At 43.0% G+C, this 26,038-nt stretch overlaps 1 protein-coding gene across 1 annotated transcript in view; it reads left to right on the plus strand.

Annotated features, from left to right (window-relative positions):
- Positions 1–26,038, plus strand: part of VAV1 (vav guanine nucleotide exchange factor 1) — a 203,611-nt gene that overhangs the window by 134,478 nt on the left and 43,095 nt on the right. The window contains exons 10-11 of the mRNA XM_069759816.1: positions 20,460–20,555; positions 20,638–20,706. Of these exons, the coding sequence (XP_069615917.1) occupies positions 20,460–20,555; positions 20,638–20,706 (165 nt within the window). The remainder of the gene's footprint in view (positions 1–20,459; positions 20,556–20,637; positions 20,707–26,038) is intronic.

Below are 26,038 nucleotides of genomic sequence, written 5' to 3' on the forward strand. Positions count from 1 at the left end.
TAGGGGTTAAGAGAAGGCAGCCAGCGTGGCTGTTTGTGGGCGGAGAGAGCAGTTCTCTGCTCTGGCCCCTGGGTGGCTGCAGACAGTGCTGCTGAGCTGAACTTATCAGGAAGATTCCGGAGGAGCTAGTCCTACCAGAGTGCAAAGGTATCCAGCAATAATTGCAGTTGGTCCTGTGGCTCAGTCTGCTGCTGTCTGTCTCTGCTGCCTAAAAATGTGGGTGATGTCTGGAGGAGCAGCTGGTGGGGTGCAGCCTGCAGCCACCCAGCTCTCCCAGAACCCCAGAATACATGCATGCTGCACCAAACCTGCACCAGTGGGGTAGGAAGAAGCTTAACCCCTTCCCATCTGTATGAAGGTTATTGCTAAACCTTAAATATAACAATCTGACCCGCATAAATGGGGTTAACCAGATGCCAGGAGGAAGGGGAGCTGCTGCCATGGATAAATCTGAGCTGTGGGCTGTAGGTTGGGGCCCCGTGGCCCCATGCTGGTGACTGGAGGGACTCTGCCCAGTGCTGGCATGTGGGTGATTTCTGCTCCGGAGTCTCAGCTTCTCTCCTCCAGGTCACACTGTGCAGTCACAGCAACATTGGTTGTGTCTGTCCAGGTCCCAGCAGCTGCCACTGCTCCCACCAAGGACATGGCATCACTTAACCCTTCCCCTGCAGCCACCGGCAACAAATCCACATTATTCCTTGATTAAATCAGGTTCCAACCCAATAGAGGAGCAGACATTTCCTGCTGCCATTAGGGTCCGGGAGGGGGTGACATTGGCTGCCCTGCTACTCTGTAGTGGGGGGTGACAAGTGTAACATGGGGTAACGATGAAGGAGAAATGCACAGGATAATAGTGAGAGCGACAGAGGGCAGTGTATGGTATGGAGCAGTCACGGGTGGGCTGCACGATCCCCCCATACTGTACATGATTGCTCGGGACAGGGAGGCGTTTAATGAGCTTCTAATGACGGGGCACTAATTGGGTCATTAGGGTTTGTGGAAAGGATTCAGCATCAGGTCCCTCATTAATGCCCGAGCGATGTTACTTTGTAGCACAGATCTGTTAGGGCCGCAAAACCAAACAACGTTGTTTATGTAGAAAAGTCTTTGTTTCATAGAAAAACTCAAAACAGAAAAGATTTTCTGATACAACAACGCCCTGCTCACGACACTGCACAGCACCTCTCCTGTATATATACACTGCACAGCACCTTTCCCCCTGTATATATACACTGCACAGCACCTTTCCTCCTGTATGTATACATTGCACAGCACCTCTCCTGTATATATACACTGCACAGCACCTTTCCTCCTGTATATATACACTGCAGAATTTACAATAGCTGTCACTCATGTAAGAAGTGAAATCTGGCATTGTACTATACATTTCTCTGCCGTATCTGTGCATCATAAATCGGGTATGTGTTAAAGGGGGGGGGCCCACTGAGACTCTTTCGCCCGGGGCCCTCAAAAACCTGGAGCCGGCCCTGTTCCCGAGGTGTTGTCCTAGCTCTATTATATGCCCGCTTAATGGACCATTTACTATATCCACGGTTAAGGAATCTAACCTGTAGCTCTTTGGCCTGCCGTTCAAAATCAAGCTCTGTTGAGCAAATCCTTCGCAAGCGAAGGAATTGCCCAGTTGGTACGGCCCTACCAAGGGCATATTAATATTTGCTGTGATTATCCTGTGCCTCCCAAACAGCATTTCTGTTTCTAGGTACACTTGCACCAATTCATGGATTTTGTTGGATTTTAGTTAGTTGTATCGGTATCCAATCATACGAAACAGGTTATAGTATTAATAATTCCCTATATATATGTCGAAACACAGTCATTATTCAATATAGAAGCTTTGATGTAGGAGAGTTAGCACTGGGTGAGGAACAGGCAAACTCTGAACCAATGTTGAGGTTGTGGAAGACAGTTTCATGTCTCAGGTCATATACATCATGGTAATACTGAGAACAGCAAGAAGATACAATGCTGCATCAGCATCGTCTCTTCTAGGTAAAGATTTGTGGAGAATTTTCTTTTGGATTAAAAAAAGAAGCAACAATTTTTCTCACATTCACACAAACTATTATACAAAAAATGTGAAATATCAGTACAATCACATGTCTGAAGTAATTAAGAAAATATTATGCTGTCTTGCCCCTACTTTTTAGTGCACTAGGAATGAAGAACACAAATGTATTCAGAAGAGAAAAAAACTAGTTTGCCATTTTTTCTACCACCACGTATAAGTCCTGAGATCCAACAAACCCGTCGGCTTGGGCAGACACGTAACATCCAATATAAAAGAAGAGTTTGGCATCTCTGGCAAAATAATTTCTTACTTTACTAATCTTCCAAAAAAAGATAATCATGACAGGATAATATTTCAGAGGTTGATGCATTTCGACTTCCACATTCTTAATGGTAATATGCCCCTGATATCTCAACATTTATAAAAACATTACCATAGTTTTGCTTGTTTTGATGAAGGCTAGCAGGAAGAAAATCTACTAATGATTTTCCTTTTCTTGAAATAAAGCCACAACCTTGTTTCCAAAGTTTAGCCAAAACTTCATCTTGGTTTAATACCGGAAAATATTTCTGTATTATCTGTTTTATAGCATCAAATTGATTACTATAGGATGTAACAAAATTCTCACCAATATTTTATTTTTATTAACCTTAATTTTGTTCCAAGAATTTTTCTATACGCAAAAATTCCTCTCGTAGTTTTTACAGTTTTTGAGAGACATAGTGCCTTTTTGCAACCACTTACCAATATTATTCCAGCTCTGAAGTTTTAAGAAATGTTGAGGTTTCAAATTGGCCTGAACATGTGTAATTTTTTATTTGTGATGTGGTGAATCTATATCTTAGTATTCCCCATCATCTAGCATTAGAAGCCATTACCCATCACGTAAAGACTTACAGTCAATTTACATGGGAAATTTCTAAAAGTTCTCTTAATGTCAATTGAATATTAATCGCAACATGATTTTTTTTTATGTTTGATAAATATTATTTACAGATTCAGGGAGCCTAGGTTTTCACCTTCTTTGGCAATTCTTTACATTGCATGGTGAGAGAAGTTTTTCATTTTTTCTTATAACAACCCATTTTGGGATTGCCTGCTCTGGTACGGTTGCTTCATCGACGACATACTTATAGTGTGGTGTAGAGTTTGAGCGGCTGTGTCGGAATTCATGCCAATCATAAATCGAAATCTAGCTAATTTAAGATTTACTAACTTCTTATTAGTTTCTGATAGCACTCCTTTTTTTTTTTAAAACTACTTTTGATAAGGGACAATGTGTGTCACTATTTACAGAAAACCCTGTGCAGGGGATACAATATTAGGAGCAGAAAGCTATCATCTGAAATACATCATTTGCTCCATACCTTATGGAGAAATAGTCCGTGCTAAAAGGATTTGTTCAGACTCAAAGGTTTTTTCTGAACAATGTAACTTGTCCAGGATAAATTAAGACAAAGAGAGTACAACAAAAGACTCCTAAAAAATGCAAAACAAAAAATTGTAAAAACAACAAGAGAGAAGTTATTTCATAGAGATAAATCTTAAAACAAAATAAAGGTTAATAAAAATAATAGTGTGAATTTTGTTCCATCCCTAAGTAATCATTTTGATTCTATAAAACAGACAATGCAAAAATATTTACCAGGTTGAGGTTTAATTGCAAGAAATGGAAAATCATTATTTTCTTTCCCATAGCCTTTATGAGAACAAACAAACCTGAGGGGGTGACTGGAGAATTATTATTATCTAAGAACAAGGCATTATGGATCATGAAATGAAATACCAGGTCACCGTCAGGCTTACATTTTCTCCATGATCTCATGTATATTTATTGCAATTTCAAATTAATGTTAATGCTGTATTCTTATAGTTATCTTCTTTGACTCATTACACACATGTTACCGTAATTGAATGATGTCATCCTGAAGGAGTGTTTAGTGTTTTTATAAATGTTGAGATACCATATCAGGAGCATGTTACAATGAAGACTGTGAAAGTCGAAACGCGTTAACATCTGAAATATCAACCTGCAATGATTATCTTTTTTATGGAAGTTTAATAAAGTGAGAAATTCTTTTACTGGAGACGCCAACCTCTTCTTTCGTATTGGACAACAAGAATGTATATTTGTAATTCAAATGCTGCAGATCAGATACAGTAGGTTCCAACTTCACTATATCACTGAACAATCACACCGAGCCTGGCACTGCTGCTACTTCCTTCCCCCTATCAATTGAATACATGCATCCAGACTTCTTCACTCTTCTTTTTCAGTGTTTCAGTTATTCAATATATTAATGTCTGGAGTATTTGTCCAATATTTTAGGGCTTTTTTTATTCTTTTCTCTATTGCTGAGCTGTAAACTCTAACAAACAGTCACTATATTAAAATTGAATCTGCCTAAATAAACCTGCCTGACGTTTTGCACATTACTGGCTACCGTGCATTACGCCACCCCACACCATAATCCCAGGGGTAGGACTGGTGTGACATTTCCTCTTGAAGGTCTCATTGTTCATGTGACTAATTTCTGGTTATCATTGCTTCCAAGACAAAAGCAGGGCTCGTGTGTAATACCATGAAGATGCTATCATTAGGGAATGACACACCGGTCCTACTCCCATAATATCGTGTGGGATAATGTACGGTAGCCGAAACTCTCTAGTCTTTATTCCAGGTACACTAGCTGTTCAGCATTACATTAATTTGGTCGTGGACCCAGTGGTATGGCCATTTTTCTCCAGTGTCTTAAGAGACAGTTTTCAAGGCAACAATTCCAAGCTTCATGTTGCGTTTACTACTGTAGGCAGACATGTAGTAGCATCTAGTACTGTAGTCTAAACATGCTACCATGGCCTGTACCATCTCAATCTTGTCTCCCACCTAGCATATATGGAACATCATAGATAAGCAATTGCAAAGGGAGCTGTTGGCAGTGGATCTAATAATTTATGTGCCAAAATGCATCCAGCATGACAGAGCACTCCGCAGACAAGCATTAAGAACCTCATTAATAGCATGCTGAGGACTGTAAGAGTTTATATCTCTGCGCATAGCACCCATTCATGCGATCTTCGGGCAAGTAACTCAGCAGTCTGACTGAATCAGTGACGCCGGCCGGGATAGGTGGTTGGGATTAGGCTTGACGTCTGCTCCCCTGACATAAATGTAACAGCATGCATTTCTATGCAGCTGTCACTATCAGATCAGGAGAGCAGACGGCCAGTACAAGGATTGTGATGTGATCCTAAATGAAGTCTGACTGAATTACTGAGCGATGCCAGTGCAGAGCGGTGGGCGGGATTATGGGAAGGGTGAGGGGTTAATACTCAATTTCAATTTACATATGGTTGACTTGCCGGCGTAAGACAATAAATTTGTTCTAGGCTTAAAGGAATACAAAGGAACCATGTGGAGAAATAAAAGTTGCATATCCTGAAAGGGCTGCCCAAGCCCTATTTCAGAATATTATTATGGTACCACACAAATATGATCTGACATATTCCCTTTAAAGACTTATTTAAAGTGAATATTATGATCACCATCATAACATAATGTATCTATGTGTACAGTACTACTGTTCACTATTGAGCATGCATGTATCTGTCCCCATGAGAAACACAATCTAACTTACAGCCAGGGTCTCCATCAGGGCATTACTGCCCTTACTGCTGTATGGGGCCCAGAGAGCAGAAGTAAAGAGGGGGGCACAATGTGTCTGGGCCCCCCCTCTTGTGCTTCTGCTCAATGGGCCCCAGGGTATTATAAAGTAAAGTGCACCGGCGCAGGGAGCCTTCCTGGTGCAGCACGGCCATCAAAACTGAACACTGCGCAGCTCCAAGAGAGTCCCTCTGACTCTTCTGTGACACGCAGGTGACAGCATGTACAGTACCTTGCAAAAGTATTCGGCTCCCTGGAACTTTTCAACCTTTTCCCACATATCATGCTTCAAACATAAAGATACCGAATGTAAATTTTTGGTGAAGAATCAACAACAAGTGGAACACAATTGTGAAGTTGATCTAAATTTATTGGTTATTTTAAATGTTTGTGGAAATTCAAAAACTGAAAAGTGGGGCGTGCAATATTATTCGGCCCCTTTAACGTAATACTTTGTTGCGCCACCTTTTGCTGCGATTACAGCTGCAAGTCGCTTGGGGTATTTCTCTATCAGTTTTGTACATTGACAGACTGAAATTCTTGCCCATTCTTCCTTGGCAAACAGCTCGAGCTCAGTGAGGTTTGATGGAGATCGTTTGTGAACAGCAGTTTTCAGCTCTTTCCACAGATTCTCAATTGGATTGAGGTCTGGACTTTGACTTGGCCATTCTAACACCTGGATACGTTTATTTGTGAACCATTCCATTGTAGATTTTGCTTTACGTTTGGGATCATTGTCTTGTTGGAAGACAAATCTCCATCCTAGTCTCAGGTCTTTTGCAGACTTCAACAGGTTTTCTTCAAGAATGGTCCTGTATTTGGCTCCATCCATCTTCCCATCAATTTTAACCATCTTCCCTGTCCCTGCTGAAGAAAAGCAGGCCCAAACCATGATGCTGCCACCACCATGTTTGACAGTGGGGATGGTGTGTTCAGAGTGATGAGCTGTGTTGCCTTTACGCCAAACATATCGTTTGGCGTTGTTGCCAAAAACTTCGATTTTGGTTTCATCTGACCAGAGCACCTTCGTCCACATGTTTGGTGTGTCTCCCAGGTGGCTTGTTGCAAACTTTAAACAACACTTTTTATGGATATCTTTGAGAAATGGCTTTCTTCTTGCCACTCTACCATAAAGGTCAGACTGATTGTTGTCCTATGGACAGACTGTCCCACTTCAGCTGTAGATCTCTGCAGTTCAACCAGAGTGATCATGGGCCTCTTGGCTGCATCTCTGATCAGTCTTCTCCTTGTTTGAGATGAAAGTTTAGAGGGACAGCCGGGTCTTGGTAGATTTGCAGTGGTATGATACTCTTTCCATTTCAATATGTTCGCTTGCACAGTGCTCCTTGGGATGTTTAAAGTTTTGGAAATCATTTTGTATCCAAATCCGGCTTTAAACTTCTCCACAACAGTATCACGGACCTGCCTGTTGTGTTCCTTGGTCTTCATGATGCTCTCTGTGCTTCAAACAGAACCCTGAGACTATCACAGAGCAGGTGCATTTATACCGAGACTTGATTACACACAGGTGGATTATATTTATCATCATTAGGCATTTAGGACAACATTGGATCATTCAGAGATCCACAATGAACTTCTGGAGTGAGTTTGCTGCACTGAAAGTAAAGGGGCCGAATAATATTGCACACCCCACTTCTCGGTTTTTCAATTTCCCCCAAAATTTAAAATAACGAATAAATTTCGTTCAACTTCACAATTGTGTTCCACTTGTTGATTCTTCACCAAAAATTTACATTTGGTATCTTTATGTTTGAAGCATGATATGTGGGAAAAGATTGAATAGTTCCAGGGACCCGAATACTTTCGCAAGCCACTAACCAGAAGTGGAGTGAGCTGTGCCTGCAGGGGATCATGAAAGGTAAGTATGAAAAACTTTTTTTTTAAATAAGATGAATTAAGTGGGCTTGGTGTTATGAAAGACAATTCAGTACCACAATGGACATAGCGGTCAGAGCAAATACAGTGATCTGACAATAACCCAAAATCATAGAACGAGCTCTGAGACGTGGGAACTCTGCAGACCGCAATCCCTAATCCTCTCCAAACAACACTAGAGGCAGCCGTGGATTGCGCCTAACGCTACCTATGCAACTCGGCACAGCCTGAGAAACTAACTAGCCTGAAGATAGAAAATAAGCCTACCTTGCCTCAGAGAAATACCCCAAAGGAAAAGGCAGCCCCCCACATATAATGACTGTGAGTTAAGATGAAAAGACAAACGTAGAGATGAAATAGATTCAGCAAAGTGAGGCCCGACTTTCTTAACAGAGCGAGGATAGAAAAGGTAACTTTGCGGTCTACACAAAACCCTAAAGAAAACCACGCAAAGGGGGCAAAAAGACCCTCCGTACCGAACTAACGGCACGGAGGTACACCCTTTGCGTCCCAGAGCTTCCAGCAACAAATTAGACAAGCTGGACAGAAAAAATAGCAAACAAATAGCAAAGAAGAACTTAGCTATGCAGAGCAGCAGGCCACAGGAATGATCCAGGGAAAAGCAAGTCCAACACTGGAACATTGACAGGAAGCCAGGATCAAAGCATTAGGTGGAGTTAAGTAGAGAAGCACCTAACGACCTCACCAGATCACCTGAGGGAGGAAACTCAGAAGCCGCAGTACCACTTCCCTCCACCAACAGAAGCTCACAGAGAGAATCAGCCGAAGTACCACTTGTGACCACAGGAGGGAGCTCTGCCACAGAATTCACAACAGCTTGGGGGGCAATGAAGATGAATTGAGGGTGAGGGACGGGGACAGCAAATGATGATGTATTGAGATGGGGGAGCGAAAATAATGATGAATTAGGGGTGTGTAACAGCAAATGATGAATTGAGGGCGGGATACGGGGGTCAGCAAATGTTGATGAATTAAGGGTGGGGAGAGAGCAAATAATGATGAATTGAGGGTGTGGGACAGGGGTCAACAAATGATCATGAATTAAGGGTGGGGGTAGATCAAATAATGATGAATTCGGGGGGTGGGACAGGGGACAACAAATGATGAATTGAGGGTCTGGGATGAAGGACAGTGGATGATGATGCATTGAGGTGGGGGAGCACAAATAATGATGAATTGAGGATGGGGACAGCAAATTATTAATTGAGGGTGGGGACTGGAGACAGCAAATAATGATGAATTGAGAGTGTGAGATGGGGACAATGAATGACGATGTAATGAAGTGGGTGAGTGCAAATAATGATGAATTGGGAGTGGCGAAAGGGGAATAGCAAATAATGATTTGAGGGTTGGGGACGGGGACAGCAAATGATGAACTGAAGGTGTGGGTGGGGAGAGCAAATGATGATGAGCAGAAGGTGGGGGTGGGATAGAGAGAGGACAAAACATAATGAATTGAGCTGGGGGGCATGTAAATATGATACATCGTGAAAGGGAGGTACAGAGTGGAGGTGTTGAGGATGCAGGAGTGTGACTGGTATTGAATTGGGGGAAAGAGTACAGATGCTAATTAAACTTGGGCAGAAAGGTGGCAGATGAGGTTTAACAATGATAAATGTAAGGTTATACACATGGGAAGAAGGAATCAATATCACCATTACACACTGAACGGGAAACCACTGGGTAAATCTGACAGGGAGAAGGACTTGGGGATCCTAGTTAATGATAAACTTACCTGGAGCAGCCAGTGCCAGGCAGCAGCTGCCAAGGCAAACAGGATCATGGGGTGCATTAAAAGAGGTCTGGATACACATGATGAGAGCATTATACTGCCTCTGTACAAATCCCTAGTTAGACCGCACATGGAGTACTGTGTCCAGTTTTGGGCACTGGTGCTCAGGAAGGATATAATGGAACTAGAGAGAGTACAAAGGAGGGCAACAAAATTAATAAAGGGGATGGGAGAACTACAATACCCAGATAGATTAGCGAAATTAGGATTATTTAGTCTAGAAAAAAGACGACTGAGGGGCGATCTAATAACCATGTATAAGTATATAAGGGGACAATACAAATATCTCGCTGAGGATCTGTTTAAACCAAGGAAGGTGACGGGCACAAGGGGGAATTCTTTGCGTCTGAAGGAGAGAAGGTTTTTCCACCAATATAGAAGAGGATTCTTTACTGTTAGGGCAGTGAGAATCTGGAATTGCTTGCCTGAGGAGGTGGTGATGGCGAACTCAGTCGAGGGGTTCAAGAGAGGCCTGGATGTCTTCCTGGAGCAGAACAATATTGTATCATACAATTATTAGGTTCTGTAGAAGGACGTAGATCTGGGGATTTATAATGATGGAATATAGGCTGAACTGGATGGACAAATGTCTTTTTTCGGCCTTACTAACTATGTTACTATGTTAATTTATATATTTATTGAGTGTAGCTGCATAGTATAGAAGATAGAAACCAACCCAGCTGCATATCAAATGATAAGAGAATAGGGCACCTATGGTGGCCCACCCTAAAACAGCTACACCAACTCCAAAAATATGGCAAATAAGAGAAAAAGGAGTACCAGGCGATAATTTTACTAAAAAAAAGTATAAATCTTTATTAAATATCAAAAATAATAAATAAACCACATTAAATAAAGTAACCCATACTCCACAGAGGTACAGACAGGAAGAGTGATAACCACCTCTGCAGTGCAAGGTATCAGACATTATATTATAGTCATGATGCAAAAACAAGACCACTGAAAAAGGATGCCCCCATATTAATTAAATAAACACACATTACACAGGATAATACCTAAAAAGTGCAAGGGGACAAGCTTACCCAGGTCTGTGAGATAGAGAGGTGGTCACCCCAAGGACAGATGTCAGCCCTGACGCACGTTTCGCTGCCACAAATGCAGCTTTCTCAAGGGGATGGTTACAATGTGCAAATAGGACCTTCAAATAGCCCTTGTGATCGGTCACATGGTCCAAATAGACCAATCAGAATGGTGTCAGCGGCGCATGCTCAGTGCTTACCCCAGGTCCTGTAGCAGCCAGATCATCATATACTACAGCGCTAGTGCCGAGAATATGGAGATGCTCGGCGGCATAGGGAGCTGATGAACCGCACTGAGCATGTGCACAGCCAAGATGGAGTATACAAAAGAGACTGTGAAGTACTCATCATAATTACAATGTATACATCTGACAAAAACAAAGTCCAAATGATCATACCTGACCATGAGCACTGCAATCATTATTGTAAGGAAAAAAATATAAATAAAAAAATTAATAAATAATTGCAAAAAGAAATATAAGAAAAATAAATAAAAAAACAGAAATAGAAAAAAAAATATATATATATATATATATATATATATATATATATATATATATTTACTTACTTAAAAAGCCATCCCTGACCAGAACTGTACGGCTAACTACAGACCTGTGTCTAACCTTTCCTTCATCTCTAAACTCCTGGAACGCTTGGTCCACTCCCGTCTAATCCGCTATCTCTCGGATAACTCTCTTCTTGACTCCTTACAATCTGGTTTCTGCTCTTTACACTCCACTGAAACTGCCCTCACTAAAGTCTCTAATGATCTAATAACAGCTAAATCCAAAGGTCATTGCTCTCTGCTGATTCTCCTGGATCTCTCTGCTGCATTTGATACTGTGGATCACCAGCTCCTTCTCACCATGCTGCGCTCCATAGGCCTCAAGGACACAGCCCTCTCCTGGTTCTCCTCCTACCTCTCTGACCGCTCCTTCACTGTATCTTTAGCCGGCTCCTCTTCCTCTCCTCGTCCCCTTACTATCAGGGTTCCGCAGGGCTCAGTCCTAGGCCCCCTCCTCTTCTCTCTATACACTGCCCCTATTGGACAAACAATCAGCAGATTTGGGTTCCAGTACCATCTCTATGCTGACGACACCCAATTATACACTTCTTCCCCTGACTTCACCCCCACTCTAATTCAAAATACCAAGGATTGTCTGTCTGCTGTCTCTAACATCATGTCCTCCCTCTATCTGAAAATAAATCTCTCCAAAACTGAACTACTTGTGTTTTTCCCTTCTACTAACCTCACTCTACCCAACATCGAAATTACCCTGGAGGGTTCAACTATAACTCCCAAGCAGCATGCCCGCTGTCTTGGGGTCATATTCGAGACTGAACTTTCCTTTACTCCCTATATCCAATCACTCACTCGCTCCTGTCACCTGCATCTTAAAAACATCTCCAGAATCTGACCTTTTCTCACCTTTGAAACTGCTAAGACTCTTACTGTCGCTCTTATTCATTCTCGTCTGGACTACTGCAACTCTCTTCTGATCGGTCTCCCTCTTTCCAAACTTTCTCCTCTCCAATCCATCTTGAACGCGGCAGCCAAGGTCATATTTCTGTCCAGCCGCTTCACCGATGCCTCCATCTTGTGCCAGTCATTACACTGGCTACCCATTCGCTACAGGGTCCAGTATAAACTCATCTCTCTCACCCACAAAGCTCTCCACAGTTCTGCACCGCCTTATATCTCCTCTCTCATCTCCGTCTATCGCCCTTCACGTGCCCTCCGTTCTACAATTCACCTAAGACTAACATCCCCCATAATCCGAACCTCGCACCTCCGTCTCCAAGACTTCTCTCGTGCTGCGTCAGCTCTCTGGAATGCACTTCCCCAGACGATCAGACTGATACCCAGCTCCGACCTATTCAAGTGCGCTTTAAAAACCCATCTCTTCAAACAAGCCTACCAAATCAACTACTCAGTAAACTAATTTTGTCCTGTTCCCTCCTTCCAAATATTATTCTGAATCTGCACCCTACTATTCATCTGTCTCCACACCCTCCATGCACACGATAACTGCACTTGATAATTGACTATTGCACTTAAACACACGGGCTGATGACCGGATCATGCAGCTTTATATGAAAATCCCTATTTATTATAATTGCCAGACCTGAAATAACAAGCACTTTCACCTATTGTGTCCCCCCATTTCCTTGTAGATTGTAAGCTTGAGAGCAGGGACCTCACCCCTAATGTCACTGTTTAAATTGTCTTAACTTGTACTGAATTTATTGTCTGTACTTGTCCCCGCTTAATTGTAAAGTGCTGCGGAATATGTTGGCGCTATATAAGTAAAAATTATTATTATTATTATATAAATGCTCAGTTAATTACCCACAATACAAAACATCAACAAATGGAAGAAGCACATCTAGAGCCACCAAAAAGTAGGAATAAAATGGAAAACGTATCAACTATATCGCAGTAGTCCATGTATATTCACACGGTGGTGCCAACTCCATTGTTGCTTGATTGTAAAGTGCCAGTGTCTAGGTTCCATATATCTGTCCAATGAGTATCAATCTAAGATGCAGATAAAGAGACGATCCAAGGGCAGGATGAAGGCCAAATGAGAACAGAATCACAAAATCAGTAAAAAAAAAATATACAAATGAAAAGTTAAAAACACAAAAGGAAGACATCCAAAAACAAGATGGGTAACTCGGACCATCAATGGTTTATAGGAAGGGGGCAAAGCTCAGGGATTCGTTGAGGCCCTTAGGCACCATAGTATCTAAACCAACAAACCACTTAGCCTCTATCTGGGCAAGTAGTTTTTGGTTATTGCCACCTCTAATTCCCAGATGGAGAATATCAATTTAAGTGTCCTAGCATCACATCCGTGGTGAGACTTAAGGTACCGTCACACTAAGCGACGCTGCGATACCGACAACGATCCGGATCGCTGCAGCGTCGCTGTTTGGTCGCTGGAGAGCTGTCACACAGACAGCTCTCCAGCGACCAACGATGCCGGTAACCAGGGTAAAGATCGGGTTACTAAGCGCAGGGCCGCGCTTAGTAACCCGATGTTTACCCTGGTTACCATCGTTAAAGTAAAAAAAACAACCACTACATACTTACCTACCGCTGTCTGTCCCCGGCGCTCTGCTTCTCTGCTCTGGCTGTGAGCGCCGGGCAGCCGGAAAGCAGAGCGGTGACGTCACCGCTGTGCTTTCCGGCCGCTGTGCTCACAGCCAGAGCAGAAAAGCACAGCGCCGGGGACAGACAGCGGTAGGTAAGTATGAAGCGTTTGTTTTTTTTACTTTAACGATGGTAACCAGGGTAAACATCGGGTTACTAAGCGCGGCCCTGCGCTTAGTAACCCGATGTTTACCCTGGTTACCAGTGAAGACATCGCTGAATCGGCGTCACACACGCCGATTCAGCGATGTCAGTGGGAGATCCAGCGACGAAACAAAGTTCTGGACTTTCTTCCCCGACCAGCGATATCACAGCAGGGGCCTGATCGCTGCTTCCTTCACACTGGACGATATCGCTAGCGAGGACGCTGCAACGTCACGGATCGCTAGTGTGACGTGTTGTGAATTCTGTGGCTGAATTCACTCCTGTGGTCACAAGTGGTACTGCAGCTTCTGAGCTTCCTCCCTCAGGTGTTCTGGTGAGCTCGTTAACTGCTTCATTACTTAACTCCGCCTGATGCTGCTATCCTTGCTCCTTGTCAATGTTTCAGTGTTGGATCTGAGCTTCTCCTGATTGTTCCTGTGACCTGCTGCTCTGTATAGCTAAGTGTTTTTTGCTTTTTTTGTTGCTTTTTTTCTGTCCAGCTTGTCTTTTGTTTTGCTGGAAGCTCTGAGACGCAAAGGGTGTACCGCCGTGCCGTTAGTTCGGCATGGTGGGTTTTTTTTGCCCCCTTTGCGTGGTTTTGCTTTAGGGTTTTTTGTAGACTGCAAAGTTCGCTTTACTGTCCTCGCTCTGTCCTAGAATATCGGGCCCCACTTTGCTGAATCTATTTCATCCCTACGTTTTGTCTTTTCATCTTACTCACAGTCATTATATGTGGGGGGCTGCCTTTTCCTTTGGGGAATTTCTCTGGGGCAAGTCAGGCCTATTTTTCTATCTTCAGGCTAGCTAGTTTCTTAGGCTGTGCCGAGTTGCCTAGGTAGTTGTTAGGCGCAATCCACAGCCGCTTTTAGTTGTGTTTAGGATAGGATCAGGTGTGCAGTCTACAGAGTTTCCACGTCTCAGAGCTCGTTCTTGTATTTTTGGGTATTTGTCAGATCACTGTGTGCGCTTTGATCGCTAAGCACACTGTGTTTCTGGATTGCCTTCATAACACCTGTCATTAGCAAACATAACAGTGACGGTACCTTTAAAATGCTGGGGAATCATTTTCAACTTCGAAAGTTCAGCCAATGTCCCGCACATGCTTCCGTACCCGGAGTTCCCTAGTGGTGAGGCCAACGTATATCCTGGGGCAGCCACAGTTAGCATAATAAACAACATTGGTGCTGCCGCAGGATATATGCTGGCGTATATCGAAAGTTCTCAAACCATCAGAAGATGCGAAACTAGAGCAGCACAGGACATTGGCACAGGCGAGACAGTGTCCACATGGGATACAGCCCGACATAGGGCCACATGTACCCAAGAACGTACTAGGTGCAGGAGTGTAGTGTCTCCTAAGCAGAAGATCACTTAGATTTTTTGATCGTCTTGAAGTCATCGAAGGGAGACTACCCAGAAGTGGTCCCAAGGAGGGATCAGTCTTCAAAATATCCCAATGCTTGATTAGAATTTAGTACATATTAAACCACTCATGATTATAAGTGGTGATCAATGTAATTGGACCATCACCACGAACTGTTTCCCTGGACAGACAAGTATGTATAAGGTTGCTGTGTGGAGTCATTCTTGCTCGATCATATCCACGCCTGATGCATCTACGGCTGTACCCCCGGGCCTCAAAACGGTCCCTCAGGCCTGAGGCCTGAGTCTCAAACCTAGTGTCAGAGGAACAAATCCACCTCACCCTGAGAAACTGTCCGACCGGGACAGCCCTAATGGTAGCTGGATGGTATAGTTTAGAAGATGGAGAAAAATTGAGGAATGTGCTCTGGAAATGATGCTCTAGATAGATGTTATTTTATGTGGAAATGAGTCCTAGCTGGAAGAAGTGATGGTGGTCTGTGCTGGATGAAGAAGAAAAGCGAAGATGAAGGATTTCCACAAGAGACGTGAGAGCTCCTGTGTATCCCTGTGATCCCTGTATTACCTTACACTGACACTATTATCTTACACCGGTGATCCCTGTATTACCTTACAATGACACTATATACAGAGCTCCTGTGTATAATGTTACCAGTGATCACTGTATTACCTGTACACTTACACTATACGCTGTATACTGTTTACAGAGCTCCTTTGTATAATGGAACGTATGGTGATATTAGTATTGTGGTTTTTTTTTATTAATGATCAGTGTGAAGGATGTAGTGATTTAATGGTGGCTTACAATCCTCCTGAAAACATGTAGCTGTAACAGGACACCTGGTTCAGCAGGTGGCCCAGTCTTCTCAGCTTCAAAAAAGAAATTCACACCTCCCACCAGCTTAGCTAGTATCCAAACCATGCAATGTAACTGCTTTGTTCAGACAGCTAGGATTTCATAAGGAGAATATGGACTTATTGGGTGTTCTAGCAACAAATCGGTTACATTTTCGAGATCTGTGGAATGGGCCAAACATCTTCCAGGGTCTCGATCCATTCTAGCACCCCAGGGTAAGGAGTTACTTAGAATGGCTAGTAGGAGCCAGGTAGCAGAGCTGTGTTTGGCCTTAACACATAGCAGGTGCCCATCCAGATCCAATGGTGCCAAAACTGCCTCCATAGGATTGTCTATTAAAGAATTATGACCCATCTTAGGTTTTGGAGTTTTTAGCTGCTAAATGCAAGGGGAATGGATTTAGGTCCAGCCCACTGGGCAGGAGGGGAGTGACCCCAAGGGGTTAAATCTTGTGTAAAGCATGGCTTTTCTATGGGGAGGTTGCGATAACATATCGTGTGGGGAGAAGTTAAAGTGAATCTTTCACCTAATTTTGGCCCTATAAACTGGCCACCACCATCAGGGGCTTATCTGCAGCATTCTGTAATGCTGTAGATAAGCCCCCGATGTAACCTGAAAGATAAGAAAAACAAGTTAGATTATACTCACCCGAGGCCGGTCCCGGTTCGGGTCCGATGGGCTTCGTGGTCTGGGTCCGGCGTCTCCCATCTTCATACGATGTCGTCCTCTTCTTTACTTCCTGTCATGGCTCCTGTGCAGGCATACTTTATCTGCCCTGTTGAGGGCAGAGCAAGTACTGCAGTGCGCAGGTGCCGGGAAAGGTCAGAGGGGCCCGGTGCCTGCGCACTGCAGAACTTTACGCTGCTCTCAACAGGGCAAATCAGTACGCCTGTGCAGGAGCCGCAACAGAAGCAAGGAGGATGATGACATCGTTTGAAGATGGGAGACACCGGACATGGACCGTTACGCCCATGGGACCCAAACCGAACTGGGACCACCCCTGGGTGAGTATAATCTAATTTGTTTTTCTTATCTTTCAGGTTACATCGGGGGCTTGCTGTAGATAAGCCCCTAATGGCGATGGCCGCAGTTTATAGGGCCAAAATTAGGTGACACATTCCTTTTAAGGAATAGAGGGGACCACCAGCCTCCCATGCGGCAGCCCCTCCCATGCCAGACAGGCCTTTCATCTTACTGGTAACTGACTCATATTCTGCATACTTAGTCCCACTACTACTGTATTTGCATATCTGACCATTGTATAACCGTTGTGTATATATTGTTTTGTCTAGTGTGCCCTTTAGGCGATTAAATATATAATTTAACCTTGGGCTGCTCTTCTATCTCAATCCATGAATCCACATGTCCGTGTTCTCAGCTGATCTTTCCATGCTACCAGGGCTGGTTTCTGGCCCAATATAATCTTGTTAATTTACTGGGCTTATATCAAATGAGGAACTGGTGACAGTCCTACCAAGCTGGCAACACTGTTTCACTGGTGCTAGTGAAAGGGGCCACTCAGTCTGACAGGGTAGTGAGTCAGTGTGGTGCCACATTAGTGACTGCATGGGCCACATCCTCACATCCTCTCACTCCTCGTGCCTCCCTGGGCCCATGTGGACAGGGGGTGTCTATGCAAATCTGTGCCAATGGGACCTTACATGTCCCCAACGGGTGAGGAACGTCATATTGGTGCATGTAAGGAGAGCATACCACGTGATCCCACAGACATAATAGTGACAGCAGACAGGGTGATGAGGTGCGGATTCTTCACATGTAGTGGCAGCGGTGGGATTCTGCATGATCTCTCCGTTGCCATCCTTCACAATCAGTATTGTAGTAGTTGGTCACTATGTGGTAGTAATATGTAGTCTGGTCACGGGGTGGGGGTATTTGTTTCTTGTATGTGGTATTATCTGGTCACTATGTGGGGGTAATATGTGGTCTGGTCACAGAGTGGTGGCATTTCTACCTTGTACATAGTATTATTCAGTCACTATGTGGTGGTAACATGTGGTCTGGCAATGGTGTGGCGGTATTTGTCCCTTGTGTGTGGTATTATTGGTCATTTTAAAAAATAAATGTGACACATTCCTTTAAAGAAAAATAATTAAAAGTATACCTTAAAAGAATATTGGGTATTTTAGGAAATGTTTAATAGGTTACAGTAGAGTAGGGCCCTAAATTTAAATTTTTATTGGCCTAAACAAAAGCTGATGGCTATATATATGATATGGTGTTTGGTGGGATCTGTTTATGTGTGATTGGTGAGGACATGGTGCAAAAGTGGAGTCTTTTCATGAATGGGTGGTGGGACTGTGGAAGGTTTGAGGGGTGGACTTGGAGGCGAAACTGTGGTGGAGCCTCGGCGGAGTCTCAAAGGGGTCCAAAAGTGTTGCCAGTATGGGGAATTAAATTCCTGTTGACAGCTCTGCTTACAAATATGGATCTAACACATCCCATACTAGATTCAATAAAAAGGATAGCTAATGGCAAATAATGGCAAATGATGGCTGTAGAAGGGATACGATGAAAACAAATATATTCCTATCTAAAGAAAAATTATAACATTTATACCAAAATTACCTTATATACTTGTGTATAAGCCGAGTTTTTTCAGCACATTTTTTTGTGCTGAAAACACCCCCCTCAGCTTATACACGAGTCATTGTCCAAGAAAGACAGCGGGGAAGGGGGGAACGGCGGAGCAGTGGGTCACAGAAGCAGGAGCCAGCAGCTGTAATTGTGCCTGCTGCTAAAGATAAATGAATATACAACTGTGCTGGCAGTGAATATTCATTTCTCTTATAGCATGCACAGTTACAGCTGTAGCTATCGGCTTCCAGCACACATCCTACTAACCTTCCCTGCGCACCCTTGCTGCATCTCATTCTGGCACCAGCAGCTCTTCCGGCCAAGCAATCACGAGTCCCCCACTCATTAAGGTAATGAATATTCACCCTCCCCACTCCCATAGGCGTGATGTGAATATTCATTACTTTAATGAGCGGGGGACTTGTGATCGCTTGGCCGGAAGAGCTGCTGGCGCCGGAAAGAGATGTAGTGAGGGTGTGCAGGCAAGATAAGTAAGATGTGTTTTTTTTTATAGGAACCATGCATACTAGGACGGGGAAAAGGAGCCATGCATACAGGGATGGAGAACCATGCATACAAGGACAGGGACGGGGAGCCATGCATACAAGGACAGGGATGAGGAACCATGCACACAAGCAAAGAAACGGGGAGCCATGCATACAAGGACAGGGACGGGGAACCATGCACACAAGGACAGGGATAGGGAACCATGCACACAAGTACAGGGATGGAGAGCCATGCATACAAGGACAGGGATGGGGAACCATGCACACAAGGACAGGGATGGGGAGCAATGCATACCAGGATAGGGATGAGGAGCCATGCAGACAAGGACAGGGATAAGGAGCCATGCATACAAGGATGGGGAAAAGGATCCATGCACACAAGGACAGGGACGGGGAACCATACACACAAGGACAGGGATGGGGAGCCATGCATACCAGGATATGGATGAGGGGACAATGCATACCCGGCTTATACTTGAGTCAATAAGTTTTCCCAGTTGTCAACTCGAGTACATACGGTAAAATTATCGCTAATAATTTCCATTTCCATAATCAATCTCACTTGCATTATTTCCCATGGGTCTTTTTCTCCTATTTTCTTCCAGTTGTCTTCACATTTCAAATTTTATTCTCCATGTCTTCTCTGTCCCATTCTTTTTATCTTGTTTTCATCTCATCCTCTAGTAGTATAATCTTACATATAATTTTCTTCCTCTTATTTGTGTCCTTTCTTTCCCATCCTATACCGGGAATTTCTTCCTTCTAATATACTTCTCTGTGCCAGATAACCAATTCCATGTTTTGGGGACCCCATGCAACGGATGAAAGTTAATATTGATTTTATATTGAAATAAATTTACAAAACATGAGCAAATATCCTGCAGAAAATAAATAGTAATATTAGTGTAAATAATATAGGGTACTTAGATGAGACTATTTTGATGAAAAGAGTATAAAAGCCATCCCACCACAACAAGGTGTACCCAATCAGGATGGACCCTAACTCTTGTAGTTCACCTAAAACAAAGTAACACACATTTATAAAGGTTGACGTCAGTGATAAAGTAACCATTTTGTCTACAGAAATAAGTTATTTACTTTTCTTGTTAGAGATTTATTACAAATATGTGAAAGACAAAAGGAACAAATGTGAGTTAACAGATGCTTCCCTCATATTCGTTTGCTGTGAAAACAAGTTCACCATGTTCCAGAGAAATTACAGAACACAAAACAATTTCAGTATTTCTTTCATTTTTACACAAAACAGAAAGTGAAAAATACTGATCTTCTTGGCACTTTGACTATTAGTTGATGTTGAATATAATTACAGTATGTAACAGAAGCCAATAATTGATGATAATGACTCTGATTTGCAGGAATGTTCCCAGAGAGCGAATAATGGTCGCTTCTCCCTGCGTGATCTATTGATGGTTCCGATGCAAAGAGTTTTGAAATATCATCTATTGTTACAGGTAATTTTGGCTGACAAAGATGCTTAATTATGCACATTTATTCATGCCTGACTCTTCAAATCTTTCTTTTATCTCTGTCAAGGAGCTAGTAAAGCACACCACAGAACCAACAGAAAAAGAGAATCTGAAGCTGGCTCTAGATGCCATGAGGGTGAGTGTGTGATTATGAGACTTAAATTGATAACAATGAGCACCCTTATGTAACGATATGGGCACTTATCATGTGATTAAATGCTGACTGTCCTGTCCATGTATTACATGTTAGGCCTCATTCACGCGTCCGATTGCTCCACGTACAAGAAAAACAGACTGATTATTCTGATTAGAGTTTGATCAGAGTACAGTGCTAGTGTCATCTGATTTTCTCGTAGTACATGTAGATATTAAAAATACAACAGCATTTTTTTCCACCTCCTTCATTGTGACAGTCGGTGAAAATCCATGATGTCATCTGACTGCGGTCCAATTTTTTCGCAGACCTATTGAGTCGCATTGCTTATTTTTATCTTACCCTCAGATCAAAATCAGACATGTCTCCGCTATTTTCCACGGACCTCTCGGTCATCGAAAAATCTCGGACCTCTGAATGGCCCCATAGACTATCGCATATACAAGGGCTTATTAACAGGCATGTGTGGGTGGCCACAACTTCCCCCACCAACCACAGTGTATTTATAGGCTGTATCCACATGTTGTGGTTGCAATGTGGTTTTTTTTTACTGCAATCATAGCAAAATGCATTGTTAACCATGACTTTCCTAAATTGCAGCAAACACATTGCGGTTCTTTAGTCATTGCAGCAAAACAAAAAAGCATGTGAATACAGCTTTAGGCCACGCTTAGATGAATGTATTTTAAACTATCTTATTTTTTCATGTAAAAATCAGATCGCTCACGGACTAATGTTTTTTTAATACAGCTGTTGAGATGAGAGTTTTTACACATAGCCCAAGTGTCCATGTGAAAAGAAAGCGCACCATGCGCTCCATGCAATAAAAAAAATTGCAACATGCATTAGACTGTTCTGTTTTTTGAGATAAGATTTGCCTGTACAAGTCTATGGGGGTGCAAAAAAATCACCATAGGAAACCGTATTTGTAAAAAACAGACATAGATGACATGCAGATCAAAAATTTCCTTTTTTCTAGATAATTTTTCATATGCTTGTCTGAAACCAACCTTAGGACTCCTTCACACGTCCGTATGAAACATGTTCATGAAAAAATGGTACCAGTGTAATCAGTATCTTCCATCAGTGTGTCCGTTATTCCTATCAGTGTTTTTCTGGTATGGATAAAGAAAAAAATAAATTACAAAGCTTCTCCTATACTTTGCAATGTCAAACACATACAGCACATGGATGCTGTCCATGTTTTTCACTGACTCATAGACTTGTATGGAAAAAAAAACAGATATGTCACGTGTTCTGCATGACATGTGGACCATGAAAAAACACATATGTGCATTGCACCTTAGGTTATAATGGGTCCATGGGGTATCTGTGAAAAAAACGGCACTTCTACTGCAAACAAGGACATCGTAAAGAGGCCTAAGCTTGCTCTCATCTGTGTAAAAAAAATTGCTCCAGTGTTGATCCTGAAAATTATGATGAGTGTCATGCAAGTGCAATGCAATTTTTCCTATGCAATGTGTTTTTAACCCCTTCATGACCTTGGGATTTTTCGTTTTTCCGTGTTCGTTTTTCACTCCCCTCCTTCCCAGAGCCATAACTTTTTTATTTTTCCATCAATTTGGCCATGTGAGGGCTTATTTTTTGCGGGACGAGTTGTACTTTTGAACGACATCATTGGTTTTAGCATGTTGTGTACTAGAAAACGGGAAAAAAATTCCAAGTGCGGTGAAATTGCAAAAAAAGTGCAGTCCCACACTTGTTTTTTGCTTGGCTTTTTTGCTAGGTTCACTAAATGCTAAAACTGACCTGACATTATGGTTCTCCAGGTCATTATGAGTTCATAGACACCAAACATGTCTAGGTTATTTTTTACCTAAGTGGTGAAAAAAAATTCCAAACTTTGCTAAAAAAAAAAAAAATAATTTGTGCCATTTTCCGATACTCGTAGCGTCTACATTTTTTATGATCTGGGGTCGGTTGAGGGCTTATTTTTTGCGTGCCAAAATGACGTTTTTAATGATATCATTTTGGTGCAGATACGTTCTTTTGATCGCCCGTTATTGCATTTTAATGCAATGTAGCAGCGACCAAAAAAAACGTAATTCTGGCGTTTCAAATTTTTTTCTCGCTACGCTGTTTAGCGATCAGGTTAATGCTTTTTTTAATTGATAGATTGGGCGATTCTGAACGCGGCGATACCAAATATGTGTAGTTTTGATTTTTTTTTTTATTGATTTATTTTGATTGGGGCGAAATGGGGGTGATTTAAACTTTTATTTTTTTTATTTTTTTCACATTTTTTTTAACTTTTTTTTTTTACTTTTGCCATGTTTCCATAGCCTCGAATGTAGGCTAGAAACAGGCACAGCACGATCGGCTCTGCTACATAGCAGCGATCTGCTGTTCGCTGCTATGTAGCAGAAAATCAGGTGTGCTGTGAGCGCCGACCACAGAGTGGCGCTCACAGCTGCCGGGGATCAGTAACCATAGAGGTCTCAAGGACCTCTATGGTTACAATACTGAAGCATCGCCGACCCCCGATCATGTGACGGGGTCGGCGATGTCGTCATTTCCGGCCGTCCGGCCGGAAGCGGTAGTTAAATGCCGCTGTCTGCGTTTGACAGCGGCATTTAACTAGTTAATAGGCGCGGGCAGATCGTGATTCTGCCCGCGCCTATTATGGGCACATGTCAGCTGTTCAAAACAGCTGACATGTCCCGGCTTTGAAGCGGGCTCACCGCCGGAGCCCGCATCAAAGCGGGGCTTCTGGCCTCGGACGTACTATCCCGTCCGAGGTCAGAAAGGGGTTAATATCATCTATTACATACAGTAATTTTTATGTAATTTATATGTAATTTAAAGCTAGTTTTCTAAGTAATAAGGCAATCTTATATACCAGGATAGATAGATAGATAGATAGATAGATAGATAGATAGATAGATAGATAGATAGATAGATAGATAGATAGATAGCAGTCAGATATTTAATAAGCTCTGTTAAACTTATCCGGCAGCTTTTTAGGAATATTTAATAAATAGAAAAAAATGGTGTGGGGTCCTCCTTATATTTAAGAACTATTTAAGGGAAAGCAGACAGCTGTGACCTGGTCTCAATAGTCTGGGAAGGGGCCAATAACTATGAGGCTTCCCTTCCTATTAATATCAGTCACGAGCTGTCTGCTTTGCCTTAGCTTGTTATTAAAAAAATGAAGATGTGGGGACTAGGGTTGAGCGAAACGGGTCGGCCATTTTCAGAAGTGCCATTTTGGCAAAGTCGGGTTTCATGAAACCCGACCCGACCCCTGTGTGGGGTCGGCCATGAGGTCGGCGATCTTCTGAATCTGGTATCGGAATTCCGATACCGAGTTCCGATATGTTTGCAATATCGGAAATCGGTATCGGAATCCATATTTAAGTGTAAAATAAAGAATTAAAATAAAAAATATTGCTATACTTACCCTCTGACGCGCCCTGGTACTAACCGTCAGCCTTCCTTCCTTAGAATCAGCACGTGAATGACCTTAGATGACGTCGCGGCTTGTGATTGGTCGCGCGACCGCCCATGTGACTGCTCACGCGACCAATTACAAGCCGCGACATCACCGAAAGTCCTTCAAGAGCTGATTCTTAGGAAGGAAGGCTGCCGGAAAGAAGCAGGGCACGTCCGAGGGTGAGTATATACCTAATAGGAATATACTCACCCTCGGACACGCCCTGCTTCTTTCCGGCAGCCTTCCTTCCTAAGAATCAGCGCTTGAAGGACCTTCGGTGACGTCGCGGCTTGTGATTGGTCACGTGAGCGGTCACATGGGCGGTCGCGCGACCAATCACAAGCCGCAACATCATCAAAGGTCCTTCACGCGCTGATTCTAAGGAAGGAAGGCTGCCGGTTAGTACCAGGGCGCGTCAGAGGGTAAGTATAGCAATATTTTTTATTTTAATTCTTTATTTTACATTTAAATATGGATCCCAGGGCCTGAAGGAGAGTTTCCTCTCCTTCAGACCCTGGGAACCATTGGAAACCCAATGCACTGCATTGGGTTTCGTGTTTCGGCCAACCCCGACCCCAACTTTTTTATAGGATCGGCCGATTTCACTCGACCCGACTTTTGAAAAAGTCGGGTTTCGTGAAACCCGACCCGATCCTATAAAAGTAAAAGTCGCTCAACCCTAGTGGGGACCCCTTTATTTTTAATAACCAGAAAAAACTAAACAGACAGCTACTAGCTTATGTTAACAGGCTGGTAAGATCCATGGTTCTTGGCCCCTTCCCAGACTATTAAGACCAACTCACAGCTGTCTGCTTTCCCTTGGTTGGTTATTAAAAATAAAGGAGACCCCATGCTATTTATTTTTTTTATTTATTAGCTAAATACATGTACAGTAAACTACACATGTAAAGCACTAATTACATATCTCACTGGCATATTTCTATCTGTTCTATCGATATATCAATTCTACCTATTCTATTCTGACGGGTTTGACTGTGAATTTACAGTTCTTGGCTGATGAAATGTCAGGTTTCTTTTGAGATGTGTGCATCAAAAATCAGACGGCACTTGCATGGTCCACGTGCAGTGCGATTTCTTTCTTGCACCCAGTGACTTGCATTGACTAGGGTTGAGCGACTTTTACTTTCATAGGATCGGGTCGGGTTTCACGAAACCCGACTTTTTCAAAAGTCGGGTCGAGTGAAATCGGCCGATCCTATAAAAAAGTCGAGGTCGGCCGAAACACGAAACCCAATGCAGTGCATTGGGTTTCCAATGGTTCCCAGGGTCTGAAGGAGAGGAAACTTTCCTTCAGGCCCTGGGATCCATATTTAAGTGTAAAATAAAGAATTAAAATAAAAAATATTGCTATACTTACCCTCTGACGCGCCGAGGGTGAGTATATTCCTATTAGGTATATACTCACCCTCGGATGCGCCCTGCTTCTTTTCGGCAGCCTTCCTTCCTAAGAATCAGCGCTTGAAGGACCTTCGGTGACGTCGCGGCTTGTGATTGGTCGCATGAGCGGTCACATGGGCGGTCGCGCGACCAATCACAAGCTGCGACGTCATCTAAGGTCATTCACGCGCTGATTCTAAGGAAGGAAGACTGCCGGTTAGTACCAGGGCGCGTCAGAGGGTAAGTATAGCAATATTTTTTATTTTAATTCTTTATTTTACACTTAAATATGGATTCCGATACTGATTTCCGATATTGCAAACATATCGGAACTCGGTATCGGAATTCCGATACCAGATTCAGAAGATCGCCGACCTCATGGCTGACCCCACACAGGGGTCAGGTCGGGTTTCATGAAACCCGACTTTGCCAAAAGTTGGCGACTTCTGAAAATGGCCGACC

The sequence above is a fragment of the Ranitomeya imitator genome, chromosome 3 (genome assembly GCF_032444005.1).
Source record: "Ranitomeya imitator isolate aRanImi1 chromosome 3, aRanImi1.pri, whole genome shotgun sequence".
In the NCBI taxonomy this organism is placed as follows: Eukaryota; Metazoa; Chordata; class Amphibia; order Anura; family Dendrobatidae; genus Ranitomeya; species Ranitomeya imitator.